This window comes from Felis catus, chromosome B1, assembly GCF_018350175.1.
Source record: "Felis catus isolate Fca126 chromosome B1, F.catus_Fca126_mat1.0, whole genome shotgun sequence".
Lineage (NCBI taxonomy): Eukaryota > Metazoa > Chordata > Mammalia > Carnivora > Felidae > Felis > Felis catus.
This window is the reverse complement of record NC_058371.1, coordinates 2,772,450-2,797,071: the sequence shown is the minus strand read 5'-3', so window position 1 is coordinate 2,797,071 and position 24,622 is coordinate 2,772,450. Positions and strand designations below refer to the sequence as shown.

At 45.4% G+C, this 24,622-nt stretch overlaps 1 protein-coding gene across 3 annotated transcripts in view; it reads left to right on the top strand.

Moving 5' to 3' along the window:
* The window catches only part of CSMD1 (CUB and Sushi multiple domains 1), a 2,016,427-nt gene that overhangs the window by 1,952,009 nt on the left and 39,796 nt on the right, over positions 1 to 24,622 (top strand). For all 3 annotated transcript variants that reach the window (XM_045056760.1, XM_045056761.1, XM_045056762.1), the window contains 5 exons: positions 4,220 to 4,393; positions 5,808 to 5,981; positions 19,692 to 19,880; positions 22,308 to 22,481; positions 23,427 to 23,609. In XM_045056760.1, the coding sequence (XP_044912695.1) occupies positions 4,220 to 4,393; positions 5,808 to 5,981; positions 19,692 to 19,880; positions 22,308 to 22,481; positions 23,427 to 23,609 (894 nt within the window). The remainder of the gene's footprint in view (positions 1 to 4,219; positions 4,394 to 5,807; positions 5,982 to 19,691; positions 19,881 to 22,307; positions 22,482 to 23,426; positions 23,610 to 24,622) is intronic.

Sequence of the window (24,622 nt, the reverse complement as noted above, 5' to 3'; positions counted from 1 at the left end):
GTTCTATAACACCATGGTCATGTTGCCTGTTTTAGGGTCTCCAGTGTCCACTCTTGGCTGCATGTCCCGCCCTGCTCCCCCATTCCCGTGGATGCACACACCTTCAGGCCCTTCCGAATTAGAACCCCCATCGCCTTTTCACTCTCTGTGGTTGTATCTTATTTTCTGTGCAATCCCATGCCCCAAGAACATTGCTGGCCAGTAGGAAATCATCATTAAATTACTGTCAGATCGCCTAGCAGGTAATGGATTTGGATATACTTTCAAAATGGAAAGGACCTCACTGTCCACTGTCACAGGGATTTAATGGGCGACATACATTTTAGCCACTGGACAGAAGCATGAAGATAATTACAAAGCATTGTATGATAGATAAAGAGAAACGCTTCCTACATAGTGTATCGAACACAAAATGTGGCTACATCAAGGATAAAGAAACTCACAAAAGACATAGCACAATATTGTCATCAAGTAATAGACTCTTACATTTGAAAGAGATTTCCGAGTATATTGAGCTCAAATTCTACCTAACACAGATTCCCCCCTGCCCATGATATTTTTACATACTGTCAACATTCTGGTTAAATACTCTTAAGTGAAATTGTGTGAATATTCTGTATTTGTGAATGGCTTGTAATTGGTTTAAGACTTTGAATGTTTTAAAAACATTTTAACGCATGGGCTGAAAATTCATATAAGTGAAGGTCAGATTGGTACGTGTTAGCTTCAAATCAGGAAGTCACATGGTCTACATGTTTTCAAATGAGGACGCAGAAGCAGCAGGTGATGCTATGGATTCTTCCTGTCAGGCCCTGAGCCAAAATGAAGTGCTTTGGAAGGACATCCTCTGTGTCCTTTTCGTGTTGAAGGCCAGATCCTCAAAAGAACTGAAATGACCACATGTCAGGGAAGAGGCGCCATTGGGAATTGTTGCTTCCACATGTGGCTGTCAACTTTTCCCTTCAATATCGAAAGTATACAGATACCTTCCTGACCATTAAGAGTAGCTCTGTCCCAGGTTTCCAGAAGATAGCGCAGACTCAAACTATGTGCTCTTACAAAAACCCATTACGAAAGAGAAAATGTTTATTAAGGTCTCAGAGTGAGTCTGGCCAGGGACGTTTGTCCAAGTCAAGGGTGAGACCAAGCAGATCCTATAAATGGTGGAGGCTTTCCCATCGCTACGCACCCCCCTTTCGCATCCCAGTTGCCCTGCACCCCAAGTCCCTTCTCATGGAGTGGTGGCAGGCTTCAGAAATAACCCCCAAAGCGCTTGGCATTTTTCTAGAGCAACAACCGGGAGTTAGGTGGCCCACTCCCTCTTTGAAAATCGGATTGTGTTGTTGTACATGTTTCTAGAAAGTACATGTTTTAATGGTCACCTCCAAAGTGGCTGGGCTCTCCGTGGGACCTCTGTGCCAAGCCTGTGTGCTGCCCCTCGTCTGGCTCTTTTACTAGTCATCGTCACCCGGATTGGAAAATGGCCCCATCTCCCGCCTAACAGGGCACACTTTGCGCGTGACGGCCTCTCGAGTGGCAGAGGGCTTGTGGAGCCCAGGTCAGTGTTCTGTGATAACATTCCCAGCTTCGGAGGCTCATTCTTCAACCTTGGAGCACATCCTTCCTCCTCTGAGTTCTCTGCATGCATCAGGTCTCGGTTTGGGGGAGGTGACCGGGCCTCTTGCCAGCATCGACTTAATCGATCTGGCCGAATGGGAAAAACCTGTCGAGGCGACAAAGACTCGACCAAATCTAGCATGACTTTTTTGGCCCGACTTCTTATAAACGTTGTTCGAGCAGGGATACCCGGCCATCGATCGGGTCTGTTCCCTCTCCGTGCTGCAAAGTCACCTTGCCGATAATACACTTAGTGCAAAACCCAGGAGGACACGGTGCCGGTAAACGCTGTCAGAGGCAGAAACATAGATTATTATTTTAAATTCTTCAGAATGATGAAGTTAGCACCAATTGTTGCATGGCAACGATTTGACAACTTTCTCCACCTTGGAGGTGGTCTGCTTTGTGTAAAGCTTTGACAGCTGTGTGCTCTATTTGGGAAATAAATGAACAGGGGGAGTCAACATCAAAACGCTCTGCATGGGGGCACCTGGGTGGCTCGGTCAGTTAAGCGTGCAACTCTCGATGTCAGGTAAGGTCACGGTCCCATGTTCGTGGGATCGAGCCCCGAGTCAGGATCCAAGCTGAGCACAGAGCCTGCTTAGAGTTTCAGTCCCTCTCTCTCTCTCTCTCTCTCTCTCTGTCTCTCTCTCTCTCCCTCTCTCTCTCTCTCTCTCTCCCCAATCTCTGTCTCTCAAAATAAATAATTATACATTTAAAAAAATACTCTGCCTCTACTCCCGCCTGTCCCTCCCTATGCACATCAGCTTTGAGGTTTGTATGGGTCATTTAGGAACTTGTGGTGAACGCCTTTTTCTTCATATGCATCCCAAACCCACGTGTAACACGGATCCTTGGAATGTCAGGTACTCCTAATGCTTCCTGTTTTGTTGATTAGCCGTTCTTTGCATAGGAGAGGAAGGGAGAGGTGAGGAGGGAAGGGGCGGAGGGGACCAGGTGAGGGGAAGGAGAATGGAGCAGAAGGGAAGGGGAGAGCGCAGGAAGGCAGGTGGAGAGCAGAAGAGCCACACCGAGCCCCCCTCTTCCAAGTTCCCTCTGTGCCACATGGCACCGTGTGGTTCTTAAAGGGGAAAAAGTGTGAAGGACGCTTGTTAAGGATGGGAAGGCAGACTGTGTGTGGTACCATCACGCTAGGTGTGGGGTCACTGCATTGGGATTTTCCGGTCGGGGAGAGAGGTGGCGCTCATCTGTGCTGCATTGGGAGTGGGGGTCACAATCCCGGAGAGGAGCGGTCCCGGGCGGGGGTCCCCAAGAGGGCACATCGGGGTAAGGGGGGCTCCGGCGAACCTGACCTAGCAGTATGGTGCTGAAGGCAGGCCAGGGGGACAGACCTCACCCGGGGGTGGTGGGGGATGGAAACCCATCAGACAGTGGGGGGGTGGGGGCTTCTCACTGAACTGACCTCGCACAGTTTTTGCTAACACTGGACTTTACACGAAGGGGCATGGGTGAGAAGGCTCGGGAGCTGCCGGAAGTGCAGTCAAGCCAAGGGTCGTCGTCACACTGCCCCACCCTTCTGCTCACAGAGAACGGAGCGCCCCTTTCTTCCTTCTGCACACGGACGCTCTCTGTTACTGGAGCCTGTTGGACAACGTTTGCCAATGAATGACCTTCTCGCATTTCAGATTCCTTCCCACCATCGCTTTTCACCTCTCCCTCAGTGTGAATGTCCGTCCTGATGGCACCTTCCTGCCTTTTCTTTCCCGGCCCCACACACTTCCCACGGGCAAGCTCAGGGAGCGTCAGCTAACATCCATAAGCCTGCTTCTCCTGCACCTGCTCTGTCCTCAGGACATCCGTCCCCTGAATACTAGACTCTTCTTCCCAGTGACTACAAGCCAGTTCCACCTAGACACTGGTTCAAACCTAAGCGAATGCACATGTTTGCAACTGAACGTATTTTCTGGGGCGCCTGGGTGGCTCAGTCCGTTAAACATCTGACTCTTGATTTCGGCTCAGGTCATGATCTCGCGGTTCATGAGTTCTAGCCCCTCACCGGGCTCGACACTGATGGTGCAGAGCCTGCTTGCAATTCTCTCTCTCTCTCTCTCTCTCTCTCTCTCTCTCTCTCTCTCTGCCCCCCCCAAATAAATAACATAAAAAAAGAAATTAAGCATATTTTCTGATATTTATCTTGACATTTCACAAATAGTTCCACGATCTACTCTCTCACACTGGAAATCCTTACCTCCCATGGTCAACATGTCACAAAACATAATAGTACTAATCCCAAGTGTCTCTTCCCCTTTCCTGGCTTTTATTTGGAAAAGCGGTAACAACATAAAATCTCGGTAAGAAAAATAAGTAAAGAAAATACATGGGGAAACCATAATCGGGGAAATAACTTCATTAGCAATTCCTCTGTGTTAGCAATTTCATATTTGAAATATGACTCGATACCCACAATTGTTGAGAACAATAAATGTGACAAAGCAAAAAAATTATATAAAATACTGCGTATCAATGGGAAAAATTCCAACACGTTATGCACTTGACGGTAAAGGTAAACAGGCTGTGAATGCAGTACTTTTCTCAGAGACCGATTCTGCAAAACGTTTATTGGTTTTACTCGTGTCTGCAGCTGGCCACTGCGGTTCCCCGGACCCGATCGTGAACGGTCACATCAGCGGAGACGGCTTCAGCTACCGGGACACTGTGGTTTATCAGTGCAATCCTGGCTTCAGGCTGGTTGGAACTTCCGTTCGAATCTGCCTGCAAGACCACAAGTGGTCCGGACAGACCCCCGTCTGTGTCCGTAAGTACACCGTGAACGCATTTCAGCATGTGCTTCCTTTGGTCACGTTTTCTCTTGGGAGGAAGTCTTAGCACAGACGTGTGTAACCTCCAGAGTGAGACAGAATGGAGACGCGTCCCTTCACCTGTGTTGAGAGAGACGCTACGGGCAGGGCTCCTCCCTTCCTTTCCAATCCACCTCCCCCTCTGTTCCCTTCCAGCACCTCCAGAGGCTGGTCCGCAGTGAACGTGCTCCTTAACTCCTCTCAGACAGGTAGATCCCAGGACGAGCGATGTCGTGCACTCATTTGCCTGATTCCATCACAGGGTAAACAGGGTGGAAACAGAAGGCGGGCAAAGGCACGGAGTCTGTCCGCGGGTTGACTTTCCGGAGTCCCCCGGAGTGCTACACACCCCTGATCTTCCGTGTTGTTTCGTATTTTTTCTTTCAACGAGAATCCAGAGTTTGGCCAGCAGTCCTTCCTTTAAAAGAAAGAGGTAGAATCTCATGGAATGATTGTCCTCAAACTTTATAACATCCAAGATAACTACCAACTAGTGTTTTTAGAAGACACTGTACTCTCTATTGCAAAATTTGTTTTACACCGATAGTCTTTTTCGCCTAGTATATTCTTTATTTTCCTGCGAATTATACAGAGGAAATGTTGATGCAGCCATAGATAATGACAGGTATCATCTAGGAAAGTGCGGTGGTAAATGGGCAGAGTTCAGGGGCGAAAGCTTTACTTAGAAGAAAGAACCGTTGACAAGATAAATGAGGAGGAAAACACCAGTTTTATGACTGTAATGTGTTTCTTTTGAAAGGGCTTCTGAAGGAATCTTTGGGATTTGTATTGCTGTTATTTAGGACATGACATTAATGACAGTTCACTACCTTTCTAAAGACGGTACAATGGGGACTGTCAAAGAAAATACTGTTTGAGCATGCACACTTATTTTGCTACTTTCCTGATGTTTAAATTGATATTGGAAAAAATGATGTATATTCAATTTATCAGCCAAGTCCCTGTAATGTTTCAAAATGAGAGTTCCACGAAACTAGCTGGTGTTTTCTAAGGGGAAGATATTCAAAACTTGTAATTCGTGTAAGAATTTTACCCCCTCTCGTTGTTCACTGCTTTATTATAGAGTTATTTGATGTTCTGTCATGACATAAGAATAATTAGTAAGACGAAGAAAGTACATCTCCCAGGTGTAGATTATTTTCCATAATTATAATAAACACACGTAGGTCTGCTTATGGTTCTTTGTCACCCTTTTCCCTTCCAAGTGTAAATACAGCCTGTAAGGTATCTGACAGCCGGCTTTGAGTCCGTACGTGGGCACGCCTGTAAAGGTCTCGATGAGGTGTTCCAAGGGGGGGGTGACGACCTGGTTGTTTTCTGACGCTGCTGTGGGCCTGTCTTCTTACGCAGCCATCACCTGCGGCCACCCCGGGAACCCTGCCCACGGCTTCACCAACGGCAGCGAGTTCAACCTGAACGACGTCGTGAACTTCACCTGCAACACGGGCTATCTGCTGCAGGGCGCCTCTCGGGCCCAGTGTCGGAGCAACGGCCAGTGGAGTAGCGCCCTGCCCACGTGTCGAGGTGGGGGGGGGGCGGGAACGAGTTGGGGAGGGAGGGGGGAGGGCTCCCGGAACGAGCCCTGCAGGCTGAGGTCAGCGGGCTGATGAACACCCCAAAGCACCCGTGTGTGTGATGCTTCAAGGACAGGACTCTGCAGGTGCTTTCACTGCTGGGGGGCCGGCAGGGCGGTGGGGGGAGACAGTTGGGAGGATGATGGCGAAGACTGGCCAGGTGTTCAGTCGGAACAGTCTAGGACTCTGAAGTAGGCTCCTCTTCCGTTTCCCTTCGTCGTTACCCATTCATTCATCTGTACCATGTCTTTGGACTCAGCTTCTAGACCTGGGGGTACATTTAGGAAGTTCTCAGCTTTTAAATCTCTCTCTCTCCTCCCCCCCGACCCATTCATTTCTTCAAAAATCACCACCTAGATCTAGGCTAAGACCTGAATTTTCAAGATCTGCTGTTTTGGGGGTTTTGCATTTCTAGATGTTTGAGCCCGTATTTAAGGGTCTGCCTCCATTGCTTTCCGTGAAAACATGTCGCACGTGAAGGTGACTGGTGCTTCAGGGTGAAGGTGAGAGTTTATGGTAGTGACGTGGTACGGGAGCCAGACAACGAGTGTTCCTCTCACTGACGATCGCCCACCTCCCCACTGGGGTCCCCAGGAGGCTACATCCACGTGAGACAAGAGCAGAACAGGATCCCAGCAATTTTTAAAAACAGCGATGGGAAATTTGGCTCCCAGACTGTAGAGTTCTGGTCCGGGTCTATACGCGAGTGCTCGGCCCGAGCTCCAGACGAGGTGAAGTCTCCGAATCTCCCTTCCCTCTAAACACTAGTATTAGATTCAGCCCCGCAAAGCAGGCTTCTGGTTGTGACGTGGCTGGGCGTGGGGTGGGGTCTGGCCAGCTTGAAAACTAACACGTTTACCTTATGTATTGTCACTCTTCTTATTACTATGAGTCGTGGAAGCCGGGGGCCATGGAGGAGGCCGAACAGGCTTAGAGGGCAGCTCTGAATGTGCGGACCAGCACAGAAAGCTGGCTTCCGCGTGGCATCTCGCCCCTTCGCGTTTTTTCGTTGAACGCCGGGATGGTTTGGTACACCCCGAATGCTTCCAAACGCCGCTCCAAACACAGCCGAGGGGATCACCCTCGCCTCTCGCAGGGAAGCGTGAGGGGTGCAGATCTGCAAGAAATGGGGGGTGTGGGCAGTGGCGGGAAGACAGCTGTTGGCGTCTGCGCTGGCTCGGCGGCCGCAAGGGTCTAGGAGACGAGGCCGCTTGGATCCCGTTCTCTTCTCCACCTGGGCGACGGGAACACAGCACAGCTGCAGCCACGATTACGCACGAATGCCCGGAAAGTTCGGTCCGGTTTGTCTGGACACAGGGGCACGGCGTGATTGTGCCTTTGATGTCTTAGGGACATCCAAACACGCCATGTTCCTGCTCCCCCGAAGCCCTTCCGTTCAACTTCGTTTAACATTTACTAAGCACGTGCTCTGTTCCAAATGCTGTGCTCTGCTCTGCCAGTAGAGAGGTGGGTAAAATCACTCATACCTTGGAGTCGATGACAACGAAGACCGGAGGTGCTCGCTAATTAGGTGGGCAGAATGTCACCCACAGCTGCTGAGACATCATCCATGTGACACGGAATATGTGCTTGCCAGATGGCAGATGGGATGAACTCAGGATGGTGGGATTTTCCTCGTTAAACCTTTTTCTTGGGGAGGGGACTGTATTCCACTTTTCTCTAACTTCTACCAAAGAAGAGGAGTGGAAATCAAATGCTGCCATTTATTCACGGTTTTCAGGGTTTTCAATACCATGCTGAAGGTCCTTTGGAAGCCTCGGGCCCAGCGTAGCACTGGGATATGTACTGACCTCTTCAGCATTAATTTTGCCTCTCCTTACTGTTCTCCATTTCCTCAAAAAATAGGAATGTTCTTGATTTTTCAGGGGACTTTATTTTTTATAGCATAGAAAAGAAAGTTTTAACGTTCACAGAAAAATTGAGAAGACGTAGATTTCCCAGGTATCCCTTGCCCACACGTGCACAGTGTCCCCCATTATTGACGTTCCCTACCAGATGGTGCATTCGTTACAATCGGCGAATCCACAGTAACACATCTCACCACCCAGAGTCCATTCGCACCCGGGTTCACTGGTCGTGTCGTACAGTCTATGGGTTTGGACAATGCATAATGACACGTATGCACCCTGACAATGTCATACAAATAGCTGAACTGCCCTAAAAATCCTCAGTGTTCCACCTGTTCATAGTCCCTCCCCCCACTAAACCCTGGCCACTACTGATCTTTTCAGTGTCTCCATAGTTTTGCCTTTTCCAGAAGGTCACATAGTTGGAATCACACAGGATGTAGCCTTCTCAGACGGCCTGCTTTCACTTGGTGATATGCACTGAAGGTTCCTCCATATCTTTTCATGGCTGGACAACTCATTTCTTTCTCACGCTGAATGACGTGTCATTGTCAGGATGGACCACAGTTTATTTATCCATTACCTCCTGAAAGGCATCTTGGTCGCTTCAAGTTCTGGTGATGACAAATAAAGCTGCTATAAACATCCATATAGAGATTTTTGTGTGGACATGAGTTTTCAACTCCTTTGGATAAATACCAAGGAGTATAATTGTCAGATGTATGGTAAGAGCATATTTAATGTTGTCAGAAAGCACCACCGTGTCTTCCAAAGTGGGGGGCGCCATTTTGCGTTCCCTCCAGCAAGGAGTGAGAGTCACTATTGTTCCACATCCCTGTCGGTATTTTGGCAATGTCTGTATTCTGAATTTTGGACATTCTCACAGGTGGATAGTAGTTCTCCTTGTTGCTTTAATTTGCATTTCCCTGATGACGTGGGGCGTTTCCCTGATGACCTAGGATGGGGGGCATTTCCCTGATGATATAGGATGTGGGGTGTTTCCCTGATGACCTATGATGTGACATGATGTGGGGCATTTCCCTGATGACCTAGCAGGTGGGGCGTTTCCCTGATGACCTAGGATGGGGGCATTTCCCTGATGACATAGGACGTGGGGCGTTTCCCTGATGACCTAGGATGGGGGGCATTTCCCTGATGATATAGGATGTGGGGTGTTTCCCTGATGACCTATGCTGTGACATGATGTGGGGCATTTCCCTGATGACCTAGCAGGTGGGGCATTTCCCTGATGACCTAGGATGGGGGCATTTCCCTGATGACGTAGGATGGGGGGCATCTTTTCCTGTGCTTTTTCCCTCTGTATATCTTCTTTGGGAGGCATCAGTGAAGGTCTTTGGCCCATTTTTCATACGGATTTCTTGTTTTCTTCCAAAGTTTTAAGAGCTCTTTGTCTGTTTTGGATTAATAGTCCTTTATCAGTCATCTTCTTCGCTATTATTTTCTCCCACTCTGGCTTATCTTCTCATTCTCTGGGCGCTGTCTTTTGCGGTATAGAACTCTCAATTTGTGCTTCATTTTGAAAGCTGTTCCTCCCAGTACATGTGATGAAGGGGTGGGGGGATGCCTGGTAAATGCCGTCCTACAGGTGCTGAGTGGATTGGAAACCACCGGAACATCTCCAAGGTGCCTTCTGCTCATGTTTTCCTATTTTCTATCTTTTTTGTTTGTTTCCTTCGTTTATGAGCTAAGAGCTACAGTCTAGTGCACAGAGTTTACATATTTATTATAAAACCAGGGAAAGCATGATTTCAAGGAGGACGGGCTCATAAAGGCAGTGAAGCCTTAGGGAAAAAATGTCGTAAAACTCAACAAGGTGAAGATAACAAGAATAGCTACTTTTGAAACAAAATCGTCAGGGATTCTTTGCGCCTGTTGCAGTGTAACCTGATTCTTGTCTCACGTGGTTCCTTGAATAATTCCACAGAAAATTTGGCAGGCCGTGTCTCACGCCAGCGCCCCCGTTGTGCTTGATCTCTTCTCCCCAGTTCTTGATAATATGTACCTCTCACATGTCTGATTTGGGTAGGTCAATGAAGTGTGGAACACCGGGTGCTCCTACAACATTTAGGTAGCTCACGGTGTGAAAGAGAGACTCCACCCAGAACTTTGGAACAGAACTCCCAAGTAGTCGGTGCTGAAGTGAGTCCAGACTCCATGTAGATTCCTACACAGTCTGTGTCCACTGTGGGGCCACCTCATTAGGCTTAGACTCAGCCATTAACAGGACGAAGTTCTGTGCAAGCCTGTAGCATTTGTGATCAGTCAGAAAGCTCAGGGGGCGCCTGGGGAGCTCAGGCAGTTGAGCCTCCAACTTCGGCTCAGGTCACGGTCTCACGGTTCGTGGGTTCAAGCCCCGCATCAGGCTCGCTGCTGACGGCTTAGAGCCCGCTATGGATCCTCAGTCTCCCTCTCTCTCTACCCCTCCCCTGCTTGCATGCTCTCTCTCTCAAAAATAAGTAAACACTTTAGAAAATAAATAAATAAAAAGGGAAGTTCACATCCAGGACACTAGCTGTAATGCCATACCCTGTCTTTGCAAATGGGATTAGGAAGGTAAAAGGAGGTGTGTTTTTTTGTTTGTAGTTCTCCCTTTCTGGAAGAAAGATACAATACATGATATGGCTGCAGGTTTCCTGAGGAAGAATGAAAACAAATGTCTCACACCTATTTTAAGAACCAGATTATGCACATGGTCCTGGAGGTCCAAGTTCCTACATGAAAACGTTCTTGGAGCTCTGTCTCCTGAATTCCAAACCTCAAAGGTCCGGTCAGTTCCATGAGAATACCAAGTCTGACAAATTTTCAGTATCATTCACTTAGTATTTCCTTTCGTAATGTATTAATGTTTGTCTTGTGTGCAAACCTTAGACATTTTTTCCTTTCTTATAAAAAAATTCTAAATTCAGAGAGATAAAATATAGTCCCTATGTTATTACACGTGAAGATAAAATTAAGAAAATATGGGGTTAGTGAAATTTCTGTTATACTTACAGAGGAATAAAAAGTCACTAATAAAAAAAAAAAATAACTAGAGAGGCACCTGGGTGGCTCAGTCAACCAAGCGTCTGACTCATAGGTTCAGCTCAAGTCATGGTCTCATGGTTCCTGAGCTCTGCCCCCATGTCAGGCTCTGTGCTGACAGCGTGGAGCCTGCTTGGAACTCTCTCTGTCTCTCCCAAAAATAAATAAATAAACCTTTAAAATACAATACAATATAATAAAATAAAATCACTAAAGAACCATGATGCATATGATTGCATTTAGGTCTATGAAAAATTATATATAATCACATGTTCTCAAAATTTTTAAATGGCACCATTTTCAAATTAAGGGAAATGTGAGAACCAATCCCATGTCTGTGGCTTTATTTAACACACCCCTTCTGTGGGTCTACGGACCCGGGGCAGCCCGGAGTAGCTGTTGAAAGCAGGGCCCGGGGGCCCAGGTAATGTACAGCAGGTTCTCTCCAAGAGCAGGAAGAACAGGGACAGGGGGAAGGCAGGCCCCCAGCAGCTGTGCTTAGATTTCCACCTGCAGAGTGTTTTCTGGGGGTGGAAGGGGAATGAGGTCTAGATTTTTCAGCATGTGACACGGCATTGCCTGTGCCCAAACAGGGCTGTGGCCGAGCTCTCGAACTCACTCATCTTGGATGCGTCAGTCCAGGGTCTGCGGTCAGTGGTCACCTTCACATCAGTTTCCTTACAGGAACACTCAGGGAAGCGTGCCCTCGTCATGGGTTTCTGTGAGCTCTGCATAAACCGGGGCTTGTGAAACTTCACCAAGTGCCCAGCAAACAGGAGGGTCCTCTGTTCTTCCCACCAGGACCACATGCCTCTGAGATGTATGTTCACTCAGGAAAGTCAGGCAATCGATTGTAATCAACGATAATTAATTAGCGTTTACTTTGGAGCAACCCTGAATGTCTGAATTGCAATTCACTTCATCTTTATCAGGTATTGATAAAAATGAAAACATAACTTTCATGTATTTGAAAAACAGTCATGAATTGTTCTTGTTTTGTTGTTGTTGTTGTTGTTGTTGTTGTTGTTTTGGCTGCTTTTCTCTGTGACCAGTAATCCCATTTTTAAAATTTTGAATCATTCAGTTAGTGAACAAGTCCAAAAATATTTGTCTTATACAATATACTGAATATTGCATAGTTATTTTATCCTTGTCCTCTACACTTTGTGTAATTCTTTCTGTTGAAAACATTTTTAAAACATACTACACAGAACTCAAACCATTATGAGTGCTTTTTTTAAAAAAAATGTAGTGAACTAACTCTTACTCCTTCCTAACACCAATGAATTTAAATTGGCTATGCTTAAGTTACGAGGCATTATTTTCTTGTTTTCCTGTTCACGGTCAGGTTTTTATGAGGCATAAAAGAAAATGGAAGAAGCAGGAGTGCAGACCAAAAAGAAATGTAAACACAGATTTTCAGACAAAAAAAAAAAAATCAAAAAAATAGAAGACGGTTCCTCCCTCCCTTCCTTCCTCCCTCCTTCCTTCCTCCCTCCTTCCTACTTCCTTCCTTCTTTCCTCCCTTCCTCCCTTCCTCCCTTCCTTCCTTCCTCCTTTCTTCCTTCTTTCCTTCCTTCCTTCCTTCCTTCCTTCCTTCCTTCCTTCCTTCCCCCCTCCTTCCTTTGATTGTAAATCACTGATACCACAGAAAGTGAAGTTCAGAAGTCATCAGGGCCACCCTGAGTATCCTTCTGCCTCGCTCAGTAGACTAAATTCAGAGCTTGGGACTCATGTCCTGTGTTGCATGGACAGCTGTCATTGAGAGAAAGTCATCTCTTACCACCGGGTTTGATCTATCACTGAGCCCCTAGGGCAAAGGGCAGTCAGAAACTCCTGTGACCACTGTGCTTGTCAGTAGAGTCAGAATTTTTATTGGAACAATTTCCTTTACATCTTACCAGGTATACTCTGCTGAGGATTTTTTGGAAGTGAAACGTCAGAAAAAATAAAAAGGAATAAGAATTATATACAGTAAAACCTTGGTTTGCAAGCATCGTTCATTCCAGTATTTGTAATCCAAAGCCCTGGTATATCAAAGTGATTTCAAGAACCATTGGCTCAGTTGTGATCATGTGACATTGGACGTCACATCCTACTCGTATTACAAGACATCGCTGCTTTATCAAGTTGAAATGTATTAGAAATGTTTGCTCGTCTTGCAAATGCTCGCAGAACAAGTTACTCACAATCCAAGGTTTTACCATATTCACTGTTTGCCAGTTTGTGTGTGATTTGGTGAATTTCAGTAAAGCAATTTTTTTTTGAGAGAGGGAGAGTGTGTGTGAGCAGAAGAGGGGGCAGAGGAAGAGAGAGAGAGAACTCCAAGCAGGCACCATGCCTGCCCCAGCGCAGAGCCCAACTGGGCTTGATCTCTCATGACCATGAGTTCATGACCTGAGCCAAAATCAAGATTCGGATGCTTAACCGACTGAGCCACCCAAGCGCCCCTAAACAAAAAATTCTTAATAAAAATGGAAAAACGGTATAGTAACTTTATATTCTACTGTTATGCATCAATTCTATGTGGAATCCTCACTATGTTTTCCATGTTCCTGAGTGAGGCAGGGGCTGGACTGTAGCAATGATACATGATCCTTTTCAAGAACTAGATTAAGCTTTGAACAAGTGCCCAGTCTACCCACAGAATTAAAGTTTCTGTGCTCCCTGCACGATCCCTATGCAATTTGGACACGGTTGCTTCTCTGTGGCTTTAGCTAAAGAGCACCCTAACATAATGGCTCTCTCTGCCAGATTTCAAGCTCACATCTGACTTGTTAGAATAGCTGTCCAGAAATAAAACTTGCTTAAAATGTAAACTTAAGGAAGCTACCTGAAAAAAAATACCCTCCATTTTTTTATTTAAAAATCACTTTTCAACATATTTTTAAGGTTGGATGTGAAACCTTGATATCGTGGCAAAGTACGGTCAGAAGTGTAACAAAGACACCCATAAACGTGTATGAGTTTACAAGCACAAATAGAACCTAAAACCAATTGCGATGTAGATAATGGAATTGTTCATCATCAAGCCCGTAGCTTTTGAGTCTTGCGTGTTTCACACAGGATTCTAAGTTTGTTAGGACGTCCCACTGTGTAGTCCCCATGCTGCCACTAAACCTCTCTGCGTTTACACCTCCTACATCTGCCACGGTGCTTTGTCCAGCACCAATGAGATAATGATAGTTTGTTATCGATTTAACCTACATAGGCTTCTTCCAGTGTAACATTCAGCCCATCGGCCACCCTCCTCGCCCACATGCATGCTGTCTCTCCCTGTCATTTTCCTTTAAGGGTCTGTCACAGTGGGAACACAGTCGTGAATGTGCGTCAGACCATTGAAGCGTATTTGATCTGAGATACAGTCAGAAACAGGGCTGTCTTGGGGCGCCTGGGTGGCGCAGTCGGTTAAGCGTCCGACTTCAGCCAGGTCACGATCTCGCGGTCCGTGAGTTCGAGCCCCGCGTCAGGCTCTGGGCTGATGGCTCGGAGCCTGGAGCCTGTTTCCGATTCTGTGTCTCCCTCTCTCTCTGCCCCTCCCCTGTTCATGCTCTGTCTCTCTCTGTCCCAAAAATAAATAAAAACATGGGAAAAAAAATTTAAAAAAAAAAAAAAAAAAGAAACAGGGCTGTCCTCCCAGATATACGGAAAACTGGCTGTCTTGTGTTTTCAGAATGTCACCTACTGCCATTTGAAAATCTGTATGTTTAGTATTTTTATGATTTTATATATGTATATATATATATATACATATATATAAACACATATGTATATTTAATGTTTATTCTTGAGAGAAAGACAGAGTATGGGTGGGGGAGGGGCAGAGAGAGAGAGGGAGACACACAGAATCGGAAACAGGCTCCAGGCTCTGAGCTGTCAGCACAGAGCCTGACACGGGGCTCCAACTCACAAACGGTGAGATCATGACCTGAGCCAAAGGTGGTTGCTTCACAAACTGAGCCACCCAGGCGCCCCTCCAGTTTTTCAAGTTATGACCTAAAGCTTAGCCTTAGCATTAACCAAAACCTAGTTTTCAAGTTTAAACAGTTTCTATTTACTTTTCTTTTCAGTGTAAGAATTATAATGAAATTTAAAAAAAACAAAAACAAAACAAAACACTTCATCCCCCTGGCTTACCTTTCAAAGTGAATACAGATGGCAAAAATGTAGTCCAAGGCAAGCTGTCAGCTAAGAAGTCAGGATTCGTCATTTATACTTTTTTCAGAAACCAAACTTTGAGAGGAGATGTTTGTGGCCTTCGTGGTGGAGATGGTTTCCCGGGTGTCTACTTATCCCCAGATCGTCCTTATCCCGTTTTCTATGACTTATGTGCAGCTCTTCACACGTCACTCTTATCTCCATAAAGTGGTGAAAAATGAAAACACTAGACCTGTAGGCAACAGTGTTGACATCAAAAATTGAAAAGCACTTTGGATTCTGTTTTGGATTTCCTTCTTTGAACCAGATTCTGGATATAGAGGTTAAATTGCATGGTGCTGTTATAATCGTCTCAGACACCTGCCAAGTAAAGCCTTATAATCTTTATATTGATCGCTACTTAATGAATTTTAATAAACGGACAAGTGATATAAGAAGCCTACAAAGAAATCTCTTGTGTTTAATAGAAGAAGTATTATGAAAATTGTTTCTGAGAACCGGAGACGGAATTCAGAATTCCATTATTCGATTCAGAAGCAACTGAAGTCTTCAGAGATTTCCCCAGCCAAATAACAGGGTGGAATCAAATCCGTAACAAACCTGGCAAAGTATTTTAGGAGTTTCACTGTCCAGACCACCCAGGTCCCCACCATTAGTGACTGTGGCACGTTCTCATGGTGCCTTTTTCTTTATTTTCCCACGACCTGGAAGAAGCGAACGGTCTAGTTTCTAGTTTTGAACAGCTGGAGAAATCTGTCATATTTTCCTTCATCAGAGAGGTTTTACACGAAAACATGGTGATTGCTTTGGGGTTTATGTACAGAATCAAGAACTTGGGGAGGATATTGATTCCAGCACACGACAAACTAGGGCCGGTTAATGAGGTGGCATCTAATGAGACAGTGCACAGGCACATGACCACGCTGGTCTGGACGGAACAGGATTGAGAGGCTGAGTGCTTTGCAGGGTCCTACAATTTGAAGCACGTCAAGAGAAAGTGAATCGCTCTTAGAGACTGAAGGTGGAATACATTGGATCCAACAATTAGCAAATCATGTTTCAAAAACTGGCATTACAATATTTCATTGCTCAGGTTATCTATGCACTCAATATTCAGATGAGGGCAATATTTGACTGCAGCTGTTTAGGACTGATTCAATAGGACAGGACAGAAAGAATGCACGAGCAGATTTAGGGCAATGTTGGATAAAATGGACTGTTACTACTCAAAACAGTTTGAAAGAGAATACACGTTGAAAAGTGGAAATCATAGGATGTGCTATTTGTAAATTTTTTTTTAACATTCATTTTTGAGAGACAGAAAGAGACAGAGCATGGTGGGGGAGGGGCAGAAAGAGAGGGAGACATAGAGTCGGAAGCAGGCTCCAGGCTCCTAGCTGTCAGCACAGAGCCCGACGTGGGGCTCGAACCTACCTGAGCCCAAGTCAGAAGCTTAACCAACTGAGCCACCCAGACACCCTGGATGTGCAATGTTTTTTGTCTCTCTATGTTGCGCAAATATTTTTCCAGATAACTTCTCCAAGAATAAAGATTATGTGTAGAGAAGAGGCTCCATACGTAGCCTCTACAGAATTTTTGGAAGCTAAAATTTATAGCAGTTATTCTCCAAAAAACAAAAAAAGACAGTGGAGGGGATCCCTTTGGGATTCATGTTATCAAGAAATACTCATGCATTTTTATAAATATGCTTTACTGGACAGGTAATCAGGAGCCCTTAATCCTTACTTAGTTCTAGAGTGACCATCCTTGTGACCTCAGGCGTGCCACTGATCATTATATTAATGTCTTCCCTTGCCCTCTGACACACCCAAGGGTCCCCAGGGAACACACTTCGTGCCCCCTCTTGAACTCCTCCCTGCTGGGCCAGCGTCTAGGGCATCTTGTTCCTTCTAGCTGATGGAATTTAGTTCTGCATCACGTTTTAATACCTGGACCTCAAGTCCACATCTTGGCTCCCAGTGTGTTGGTTAGTGACAGCTTAAGACCAGATCAAGAGCTCCACAGTGAGATACTGGTTTCTCTCCCAGGTGTTACCCTCTCCTGGGCTCCACGTGGCAAACATAGAAGGTCAGGTCTTTGCAGCAGGTCTGGCTGGTCTTCATCAACCTCGTGGGTCATTTCACACGTGAGGAGAACATTGAAGGAATTTGATCCCCTCCACCCTGCTGACAGCTCACGGTTGCCACTCACGCAGGCCTGGGCCCACGGGACCCCGAGACGGGGATCCCGTGCAAAAGTGGAGGAAGGACCTGGATGGAAGAGCTGTTCGCGGACACCCGCGAATTCTTCCGACGGGCAGCCCGCCTTCCATGTGGCCAAGCACACCCTCGTGCGACCTCGGCACGGACCATCTCAGAGCCCCCTGCGGCACAGACTGCTAAATCAAGTTATTCCTACCCCCAGCAGAGATGCGCAGCCGAATCTCCTACTGGAGCCTCCGAAATAAATCGGAAGGAATGGAAATGGATGTGTCTGACTGCAGCTGCCCAGGAATGATGTGATAGGACAAGACCAAAGAAATGCACGAGAAGATTTAGGGTTTTGTAGACGTAACTCTTCCAACGTAAGGAACAGTTCAGTTTTCCCCATTGGCGCTCAGGCAACGATGATCATTGTGAAGCATTTTTACTTCTTCGTAAATTGAAGCACCTTTGAAGGGTGCTGAAGTGGGTGAAAGAAAGGGAAGGTGCCTGGGACTCAGCACTCCGGCGCTCCTTCTAGACGATTCTGTGCAGCCCAAGTCCCACAGTGGCTGCTGGTAATGAGGGCACTCCTGTCTCCCCTCCGCATGGGCAAGAGGAGCCATCGGGGAGAAACCAAGCCCAGGGTTTCAAAGCCGTTGGGCATGAAAGTCGAGTAATCTAAATCCTCGTCCTCTGGCCGTGGAGGAACTCAGACAACAGCCCATCCCTTGGCCTGCAGAGAGAAGGAGGCAGTTGGGATCTCAGCATCACTAATTACTACCTCTCTGCCAATGGCCTCCCTCTTCTCCGTGTTCTCCTCTCCAGCTGGGTCCTTCTGTTGAGCTCTGGACCCTGCATGACAGTCGCTCTGTACATTTCCTGTTTCTCATCCACCACGCGATTGGCCTGTACCGAAGAAAGCCGGGGCAAAACACGAAAGTACAGAAGAGAGAAGTAGGAGCTCAACCAGGGCGTGCGGAGTCCTGTGAAGCACTGGGGATCTGCTGGGTGTCCTGGCGGAGGCGTCCGGGACCTGGCTCACTCCGTCCACGACGGAAGACCCCGATGCCATGTTTCGGACTGGCTGCCGAGAGGAACGTGGACAGGAACGGGAACACAGAGTGCCTGCGGCATGCCGGCCAGGGAAGCACTTTGCTGCTTATGAAGGTGTATCGGTAGCAAACTATCTCTGTCTCCTGGGCTGGACACACAACTCGAAACGCCAGGTTATAAAAATCATCAGTCTTTCTAGTACGTTAGACTTTCTCCAGGCGGGTGATCCCCGCTATGTCAGTGGGTCCGGTTATAATTTTAGCGTGCGGTGTTTGCCGTGCTCCATACACACGGGCTTTTTTGGCTCGGGAGAACTTGAATCTTTCTTCTCTCAAGTCAGGACTGTTCTAAAAAGCATAGACTACGATGTGACGGCGCTCAAAGGGGTCTTTGTAATTGTCCATTCTGCCCTCCACCTTGCTTACTACCAAGTGGAAATCAAATGCACAGATAAGGAAAGGCTTTGCCCCCAGCCACTGGGACCCGTGACGTGCACCGACTGCCTGAGAAGTAGTTCAACAGCCCCTTTCTGAGCCAGAAATATCTGGAGAGAGTGCAGCTTTCACGGCAGCTGTGTCATTCACTGGTGTGGTGGGTCAAAGCCTGAGATAATCAGGGGTTCTTTCTTTTCCTCTGCACCTGCGAAAGCACATTGCTAATTCCCTTACAGATGCCAACAGGCATTCAGGCTAATAGAGTGCCATTCGGATTAACCAGAGCATGTCCTGAGTGCCACAGCGGACTGTTTCACTGCGGGGCTGTTTCTAAAGGGGGAAGAGGCTGAAATCAGAGGCTGGCTTGATTTACATTTCTATTAAGCGTTGATGGAAGAATTGTCATTTTTGTTTGCATTCCACATATAGCAGAAATTACTTTAGGCACACATATTGAAGCATTAATTAATGCAGGCAGGGGGTGGGGGGGAGGGATTAGTGTGTCACCGACTGTCCTGAAACATTACATGCGAGTAAGAATATTTAAACTAAACTAATTTCGGCGGGTTCTGTTTTAACATTTTCCTGACCTAAAATCTTAACCAAGAAAACCATTTTTAGACTTTATATTGAAGAAGTCTGTTATTAGGAAATAAATACAGGGAATCGGTCTCATGTTGTAAAAACTGCCGTAGTAGCAGGTACATTGCTTGACAGTTTTTGAAGCATATTGGCCCCCAGCAGTAAGTAGAATCTGTCAAGGGAAGAACATTTATGATAAACCTCAGCTGTGATGGTGTCATCTTCCAACCTTTCTAAAATGATGAGTGGGGCCTCTTTGCAGATCTGTTTTGCTTATCAGTGTATCTAAATGATGTGTAACTTTTTCTTTTTCCCCTAGTGGTGAACTGCTCAGATCCAGGCTTTGTGGAAAACGCCATTCGTCACGGGCAACAGAATTTCCCTGAGAGTTTTGAATACGGAATGAGTATCATGTATCATTGCAAGAAGGGATTCTACTTGTTGGGATCTTCTGCCTTAACCTGTACGGCGAATGGCTTGTGGGATCGGTCTTTACCCAAGTGTTTGAGTAAGTGAGGGGTATCTTGGATTCTTGTGCCACAGAGCCCTGTAAGACCATGAGCAGAACAAAAGAGAAAAGAAAAAAAATTAAGTCTTTACAGATTGTGTAAGTTATTATGTTATCTTTATTGATTGGCCAGAAGTCACAAAATGCAACTCAGACAAGTTCAAGGGTCACGAAAGGAGAGGGGACACAAGCAAATTCTGACACCAGCTTCAGAAGGAAGCAGAGCCAGTGTTTGGGGCAGTGGTTGGACTCATTCTGAGTCTGTGTTTGCTTATTACAGCAAGGACGATAGATTCTTGACCGTATCCTCCTCCTGACCCATATGATTAAAAGGAAAGCATATTGCCCTAAAGAACGGAGGCAGTATTTCTAGGCAGACGCAGTTATAGGTCATCATTATGTGGCCCCTCTCACGACGTTATCAGTATTTTTAGACCATGTAGATGAGCAAGAATACATTTTCCCCAAATAGCTTTCAGTCTTACCTTCTTTTAACTTGATAGACCATATTGTCCATTAGCTTAAAGACATCCTCTTTTTCCAACAGTCTGACGGTTTAGGAAAAGGGGTCTTTTTGGCCTTTTAAAAATCATTCGGAAACAAAACAGTCCTTAAAATCAAAATGTCATCTTCTTCGTATTCATTTTATGTGCATAGAGGATGTGGGAAATGACAATTACACCTTAAATTGAATTTACTGAAAAAAAAAAGTGATAATCTGTCTTACCTCTTGCATTATAGCGTTTTTAGTACATTTTTAGAATAAATTAGTCCTGGAGATTGTTTTTCCTGTAATTCAGTGTCCCTCACAACCCTCCCAATCTACATGGAAACTCGTCTCGAATTCTAATTGTAATGAGAGAATTAATTTCTTTGGAGAAAGCGTGGCTTCTTTCAAAATCAAATGCACGGCTTCACACGCTCAAAAATGCATCGATAAATTGATTACAATCTTCATCATATTTTGGCTGCTTTCTGGTTTTCTAGGCCTTCACACACGGGAATTTTTCAGAGAAATTAGTTTTTCTGTCTCTGCCTGCCCACACATTTCTTTTGCATCTTCCCCGGTTGATGTGAGACTTCCATTAGTTTTTGTAATGATGCCAGTGTGCTCCAGATCTCGAGGAACTAGGTTGTAAGTGACTCTCATCCTCCTGGGTGGCTGGTTCCCACCGCTTGCTGTCATTAACAGTCGGAATTACCATGAGCCTGGGGATACAGGTTCTCCGAGGGGCCATTTGCTTGTACTTGGGCTACAGCTGCTAAGCTTCATCTCTCTTTTACTGCTATTGTTTCAACTGCTTTTTTTTCTCTTCTAATTTCACCTGGAACTGGTCATTTGCCAACCGTTTACTAATTCGGCCCTAATTAGCTTCCTTTTAGGACTCCATCTAGATAGAATCTCGTTCACCAATGAATGGATGTCAGTGTAAGACCATATCGATATAAGGGCGAATGTGACTCAGGGGATGCCTAATGTGTTTCCGCCTTTTAAATCTACCTCTCTGGTTGATATCACTTTTGGGTCGCCAGTGATCAAATGCAGTGATGCTCGGGTGTTACATCAGTGGGCTTTGAATAATTTGTCAATAGCCTGAGTCCTGCCAGAGTTGCGTGCCGCACAAAATTTGTCCACTGTGAATCCGAAGCTGGGACTTTACAGAAAAGGAGAGCTAAATCTTCACTAGCCTACATTAATCTGGATTCCGGAATTTTCCTTTTTAAGGATAATTTATGAGTGGATTATAGGCCTGACTTGGCATCATTTTAAAGAAGTGAACGGGAAAGCTGAAATTATTGTATAGAATATACTGAGGGAAAGTTAATCGCTCATTTCTTATTACTACTAATTCAACATGTTAGACCACAACCTATTCCAAGGAAAATTGTTAAAAGGGTCTTCCTGGATCCACAGACTGGAAGAGTAAGCAGATACAACAGACTTTTCTCCCCAGAAGCCAGTATAAGATTGTCATAGTAATAGTCATATACTTGTAGAATTACATGGAAATAGTTTTCAGGAATCTAGGTAACTTGTAACATTTTGTATAATATAATACTGTTTTTTTTTTTTTAATAAAGTTAAGGGCAGGTGGAGAAAAAATGTAGGTAGAGTGACTTTCTCTTTGAAAGCCTACATGGAAATTTTTATCTTAAGCAAAACTACCTTAAGATAAAACAAAGCTAAAACAAGATTCACTGACAGACCCTTTTCCTTGTGTTCAGTAATATATGGATATTTAGGAGGGGGACTGTCATCTGGAACATGGGATTTTCCATTTACGGGGCACTGCAGGCATTTGCCAGTATATTTAGGCTCTTTTCATTTTATAGGTGATGTTTGTATGGGTGTCTGTATGGGAGACTTACCAACATAAGCACTTCAACAGGACTGATGTAATCATTTATTTTAATTTTTTTCCTTAGCTATATCATGTGGACACCCAGGGGTTCCTGCCAATGCTATCCTAACTGGAGAACTGTTTACATATGGTGCCGTAGTTCACTACGCGTGCAAAGGGAGCAGGAATCTTGTAGGCAACAGCACTAGAGTGTGTCAAGAGGATAGTCACTGGAGTGGGGCGCTACCCCACTGTACAGGTGAGGAATTGCTTACGATGTGGTGTCATGGTACAGACACGCCCGTGTGCCATCTGGTCATCTCCAATCTTCATCGATACCTTCAAGTGCCAGTCACTTCCCATTTCCTCCTGTGGGAGTCCTGGGAGTTCTTTTTCACCTTGGCCAAGAGGCCTGCCTACCTGGACTCAGTTTGTCCCTGGTCATTCTTGATTCCTTCTCCGTACCTCCTTTCAGTTCTTCCACATCTTTCCTGTGTCGGAAATTGATAATTCCATCGACCCCCTTTGAAAACAACGTCATCTTAATTCTTTCATGAATAATTCTTAAGTAAATAAATAAAAGTCAGTGAGTCAGCAGCTCTGGACATAATTGAGAAGAACCAAACCTCTCATTTGATTGGTTCTTACACAATACAACTTAGTCCCATTTCCCTTTCATTATCTGTACTGATGCATCCAGTGGACAATCCCTGCGTTCATCATTCCCAGGATTTTACTTCTTCCAGAGAATATAAACTGTTGTCGTACTGCATTTTTTTTTAATTTTTTTTTTAACGTTTATTTATTTTTGAGACAGAGCATGAACAGGGGAGGGGCAGAGAGAGAGGAAGACACAGAATCTGAAACAGGCTCCAGGCTCTGAGCGGTCAGCACAGAGCCTGACGCGGGGCTCGAACTCACGGACCGTGAGATCATGACCTGAGCTGAAGTCGGATGCTTACCCGACCAAGCCACCCAGGCGCCCCCGTACTGCATTTTAATAAGCTAGTTTGTTTAGTCACACAGAACAATTTCTTAATGTTCTCCACTTGTGCTACAATCGAGAAAGTCTTTCTTAGAAGATCTCCAGAATGCAGTGTGACTGTAATGCACTTGAGTGACTTTGCACTCTCCTTAAACTTAGCAGCTGTGGTAAACAAGTCTAACAGTATTCTGTATTACCATTTGTGTCTGCGTTCAATAGGAAATGATCCTGGATTTTGTGGGGATCCGGGGACCCCAGCACATGGATCCCGGCTTGGAGATGAACTCAAGGCCAAGAGCCTTCTCCGTTTCTCCTGTGAGATGGGTTATCAGCTGAGGGGCTCTCCTGAGCGGACGTGTTTGCTGAATGGCTCATGGTCAGGACTGCAGCCCGTCTGTGAAGGTGAGTACGGTCAAGCCTGAAAGTCAACCTGTGCACTTGGAACCATGTAATTCATTCTAAAATGGCCAGTGATTTCCACAGACATCCTAGAGATGGAACCTTTGTGTCATTACACTACTTTCCTCCAACTTGTGTAAGGGGATCATCCAAACTCATGGCTGGGTGTATGGAGGTGTTCTGAGTGCTCAACAGGTCATCTAACCCAGATCCTTGCCTTTTGAATGTTTATAACCTAGAAGAGGTTTCTGATCTTCTGATAATAATCTCTGTGGGATTTGGTGGCATTGTGTGGTTGCTGGTAATGAACAGCTCAGGAAAAGGAACAGTGAGTAGAAGGGTGTAAATCCCTGACCGTAACTTCTGCGGGCCGAGATAGTCTTCACTTCACATCTTATTTCCAATCTCTTGGTGGCCCCTGTCCAAAGCAGGTATTATGAAAGAACCTGGCTGATTTTGTGCGTAATATTTTGGGGAGAATTTTCTCTGTGTTAGTATTTGAGAGGCGTAAGTGGACACGGCAGGATGCCTCGGTAATTCCAGTAGAAACACCATGCATACCTCACCATGCCAAGTATTGGCGATTCCTGCCTTCAGCCAAGGTGGGATGCGGTGTCACAAGTTTGTTTAGAGCCCAGAAAGTAACTGACTTAGAATTCAGACAGATAAGACTTTAAATGTTCCAAATGTAGGGGTTTTTTTCATACAAACTTCTCAGCTACTTAATGTTTGAGTCTAAAATGAGGACACAAATTAAATATCCATCTTTACATGAATGAAACACTTGCTGTATAATTTGACCGACTTGAATAAACTGAAACAATATCAGTACCAGAAATAGAAACCAAGTTTTCTTCATCTTCGTTTTCTCTGTGCCGTCTTCACTGGTATCTGCTCTTGTCTCATTTAATATATAGAATAATATATTTGTTAAATGTATTATATAGAATAATAGAAAATAATATATACGTATTGATATATCAGACTATTACTTATAATCTCATAAAATCATATAG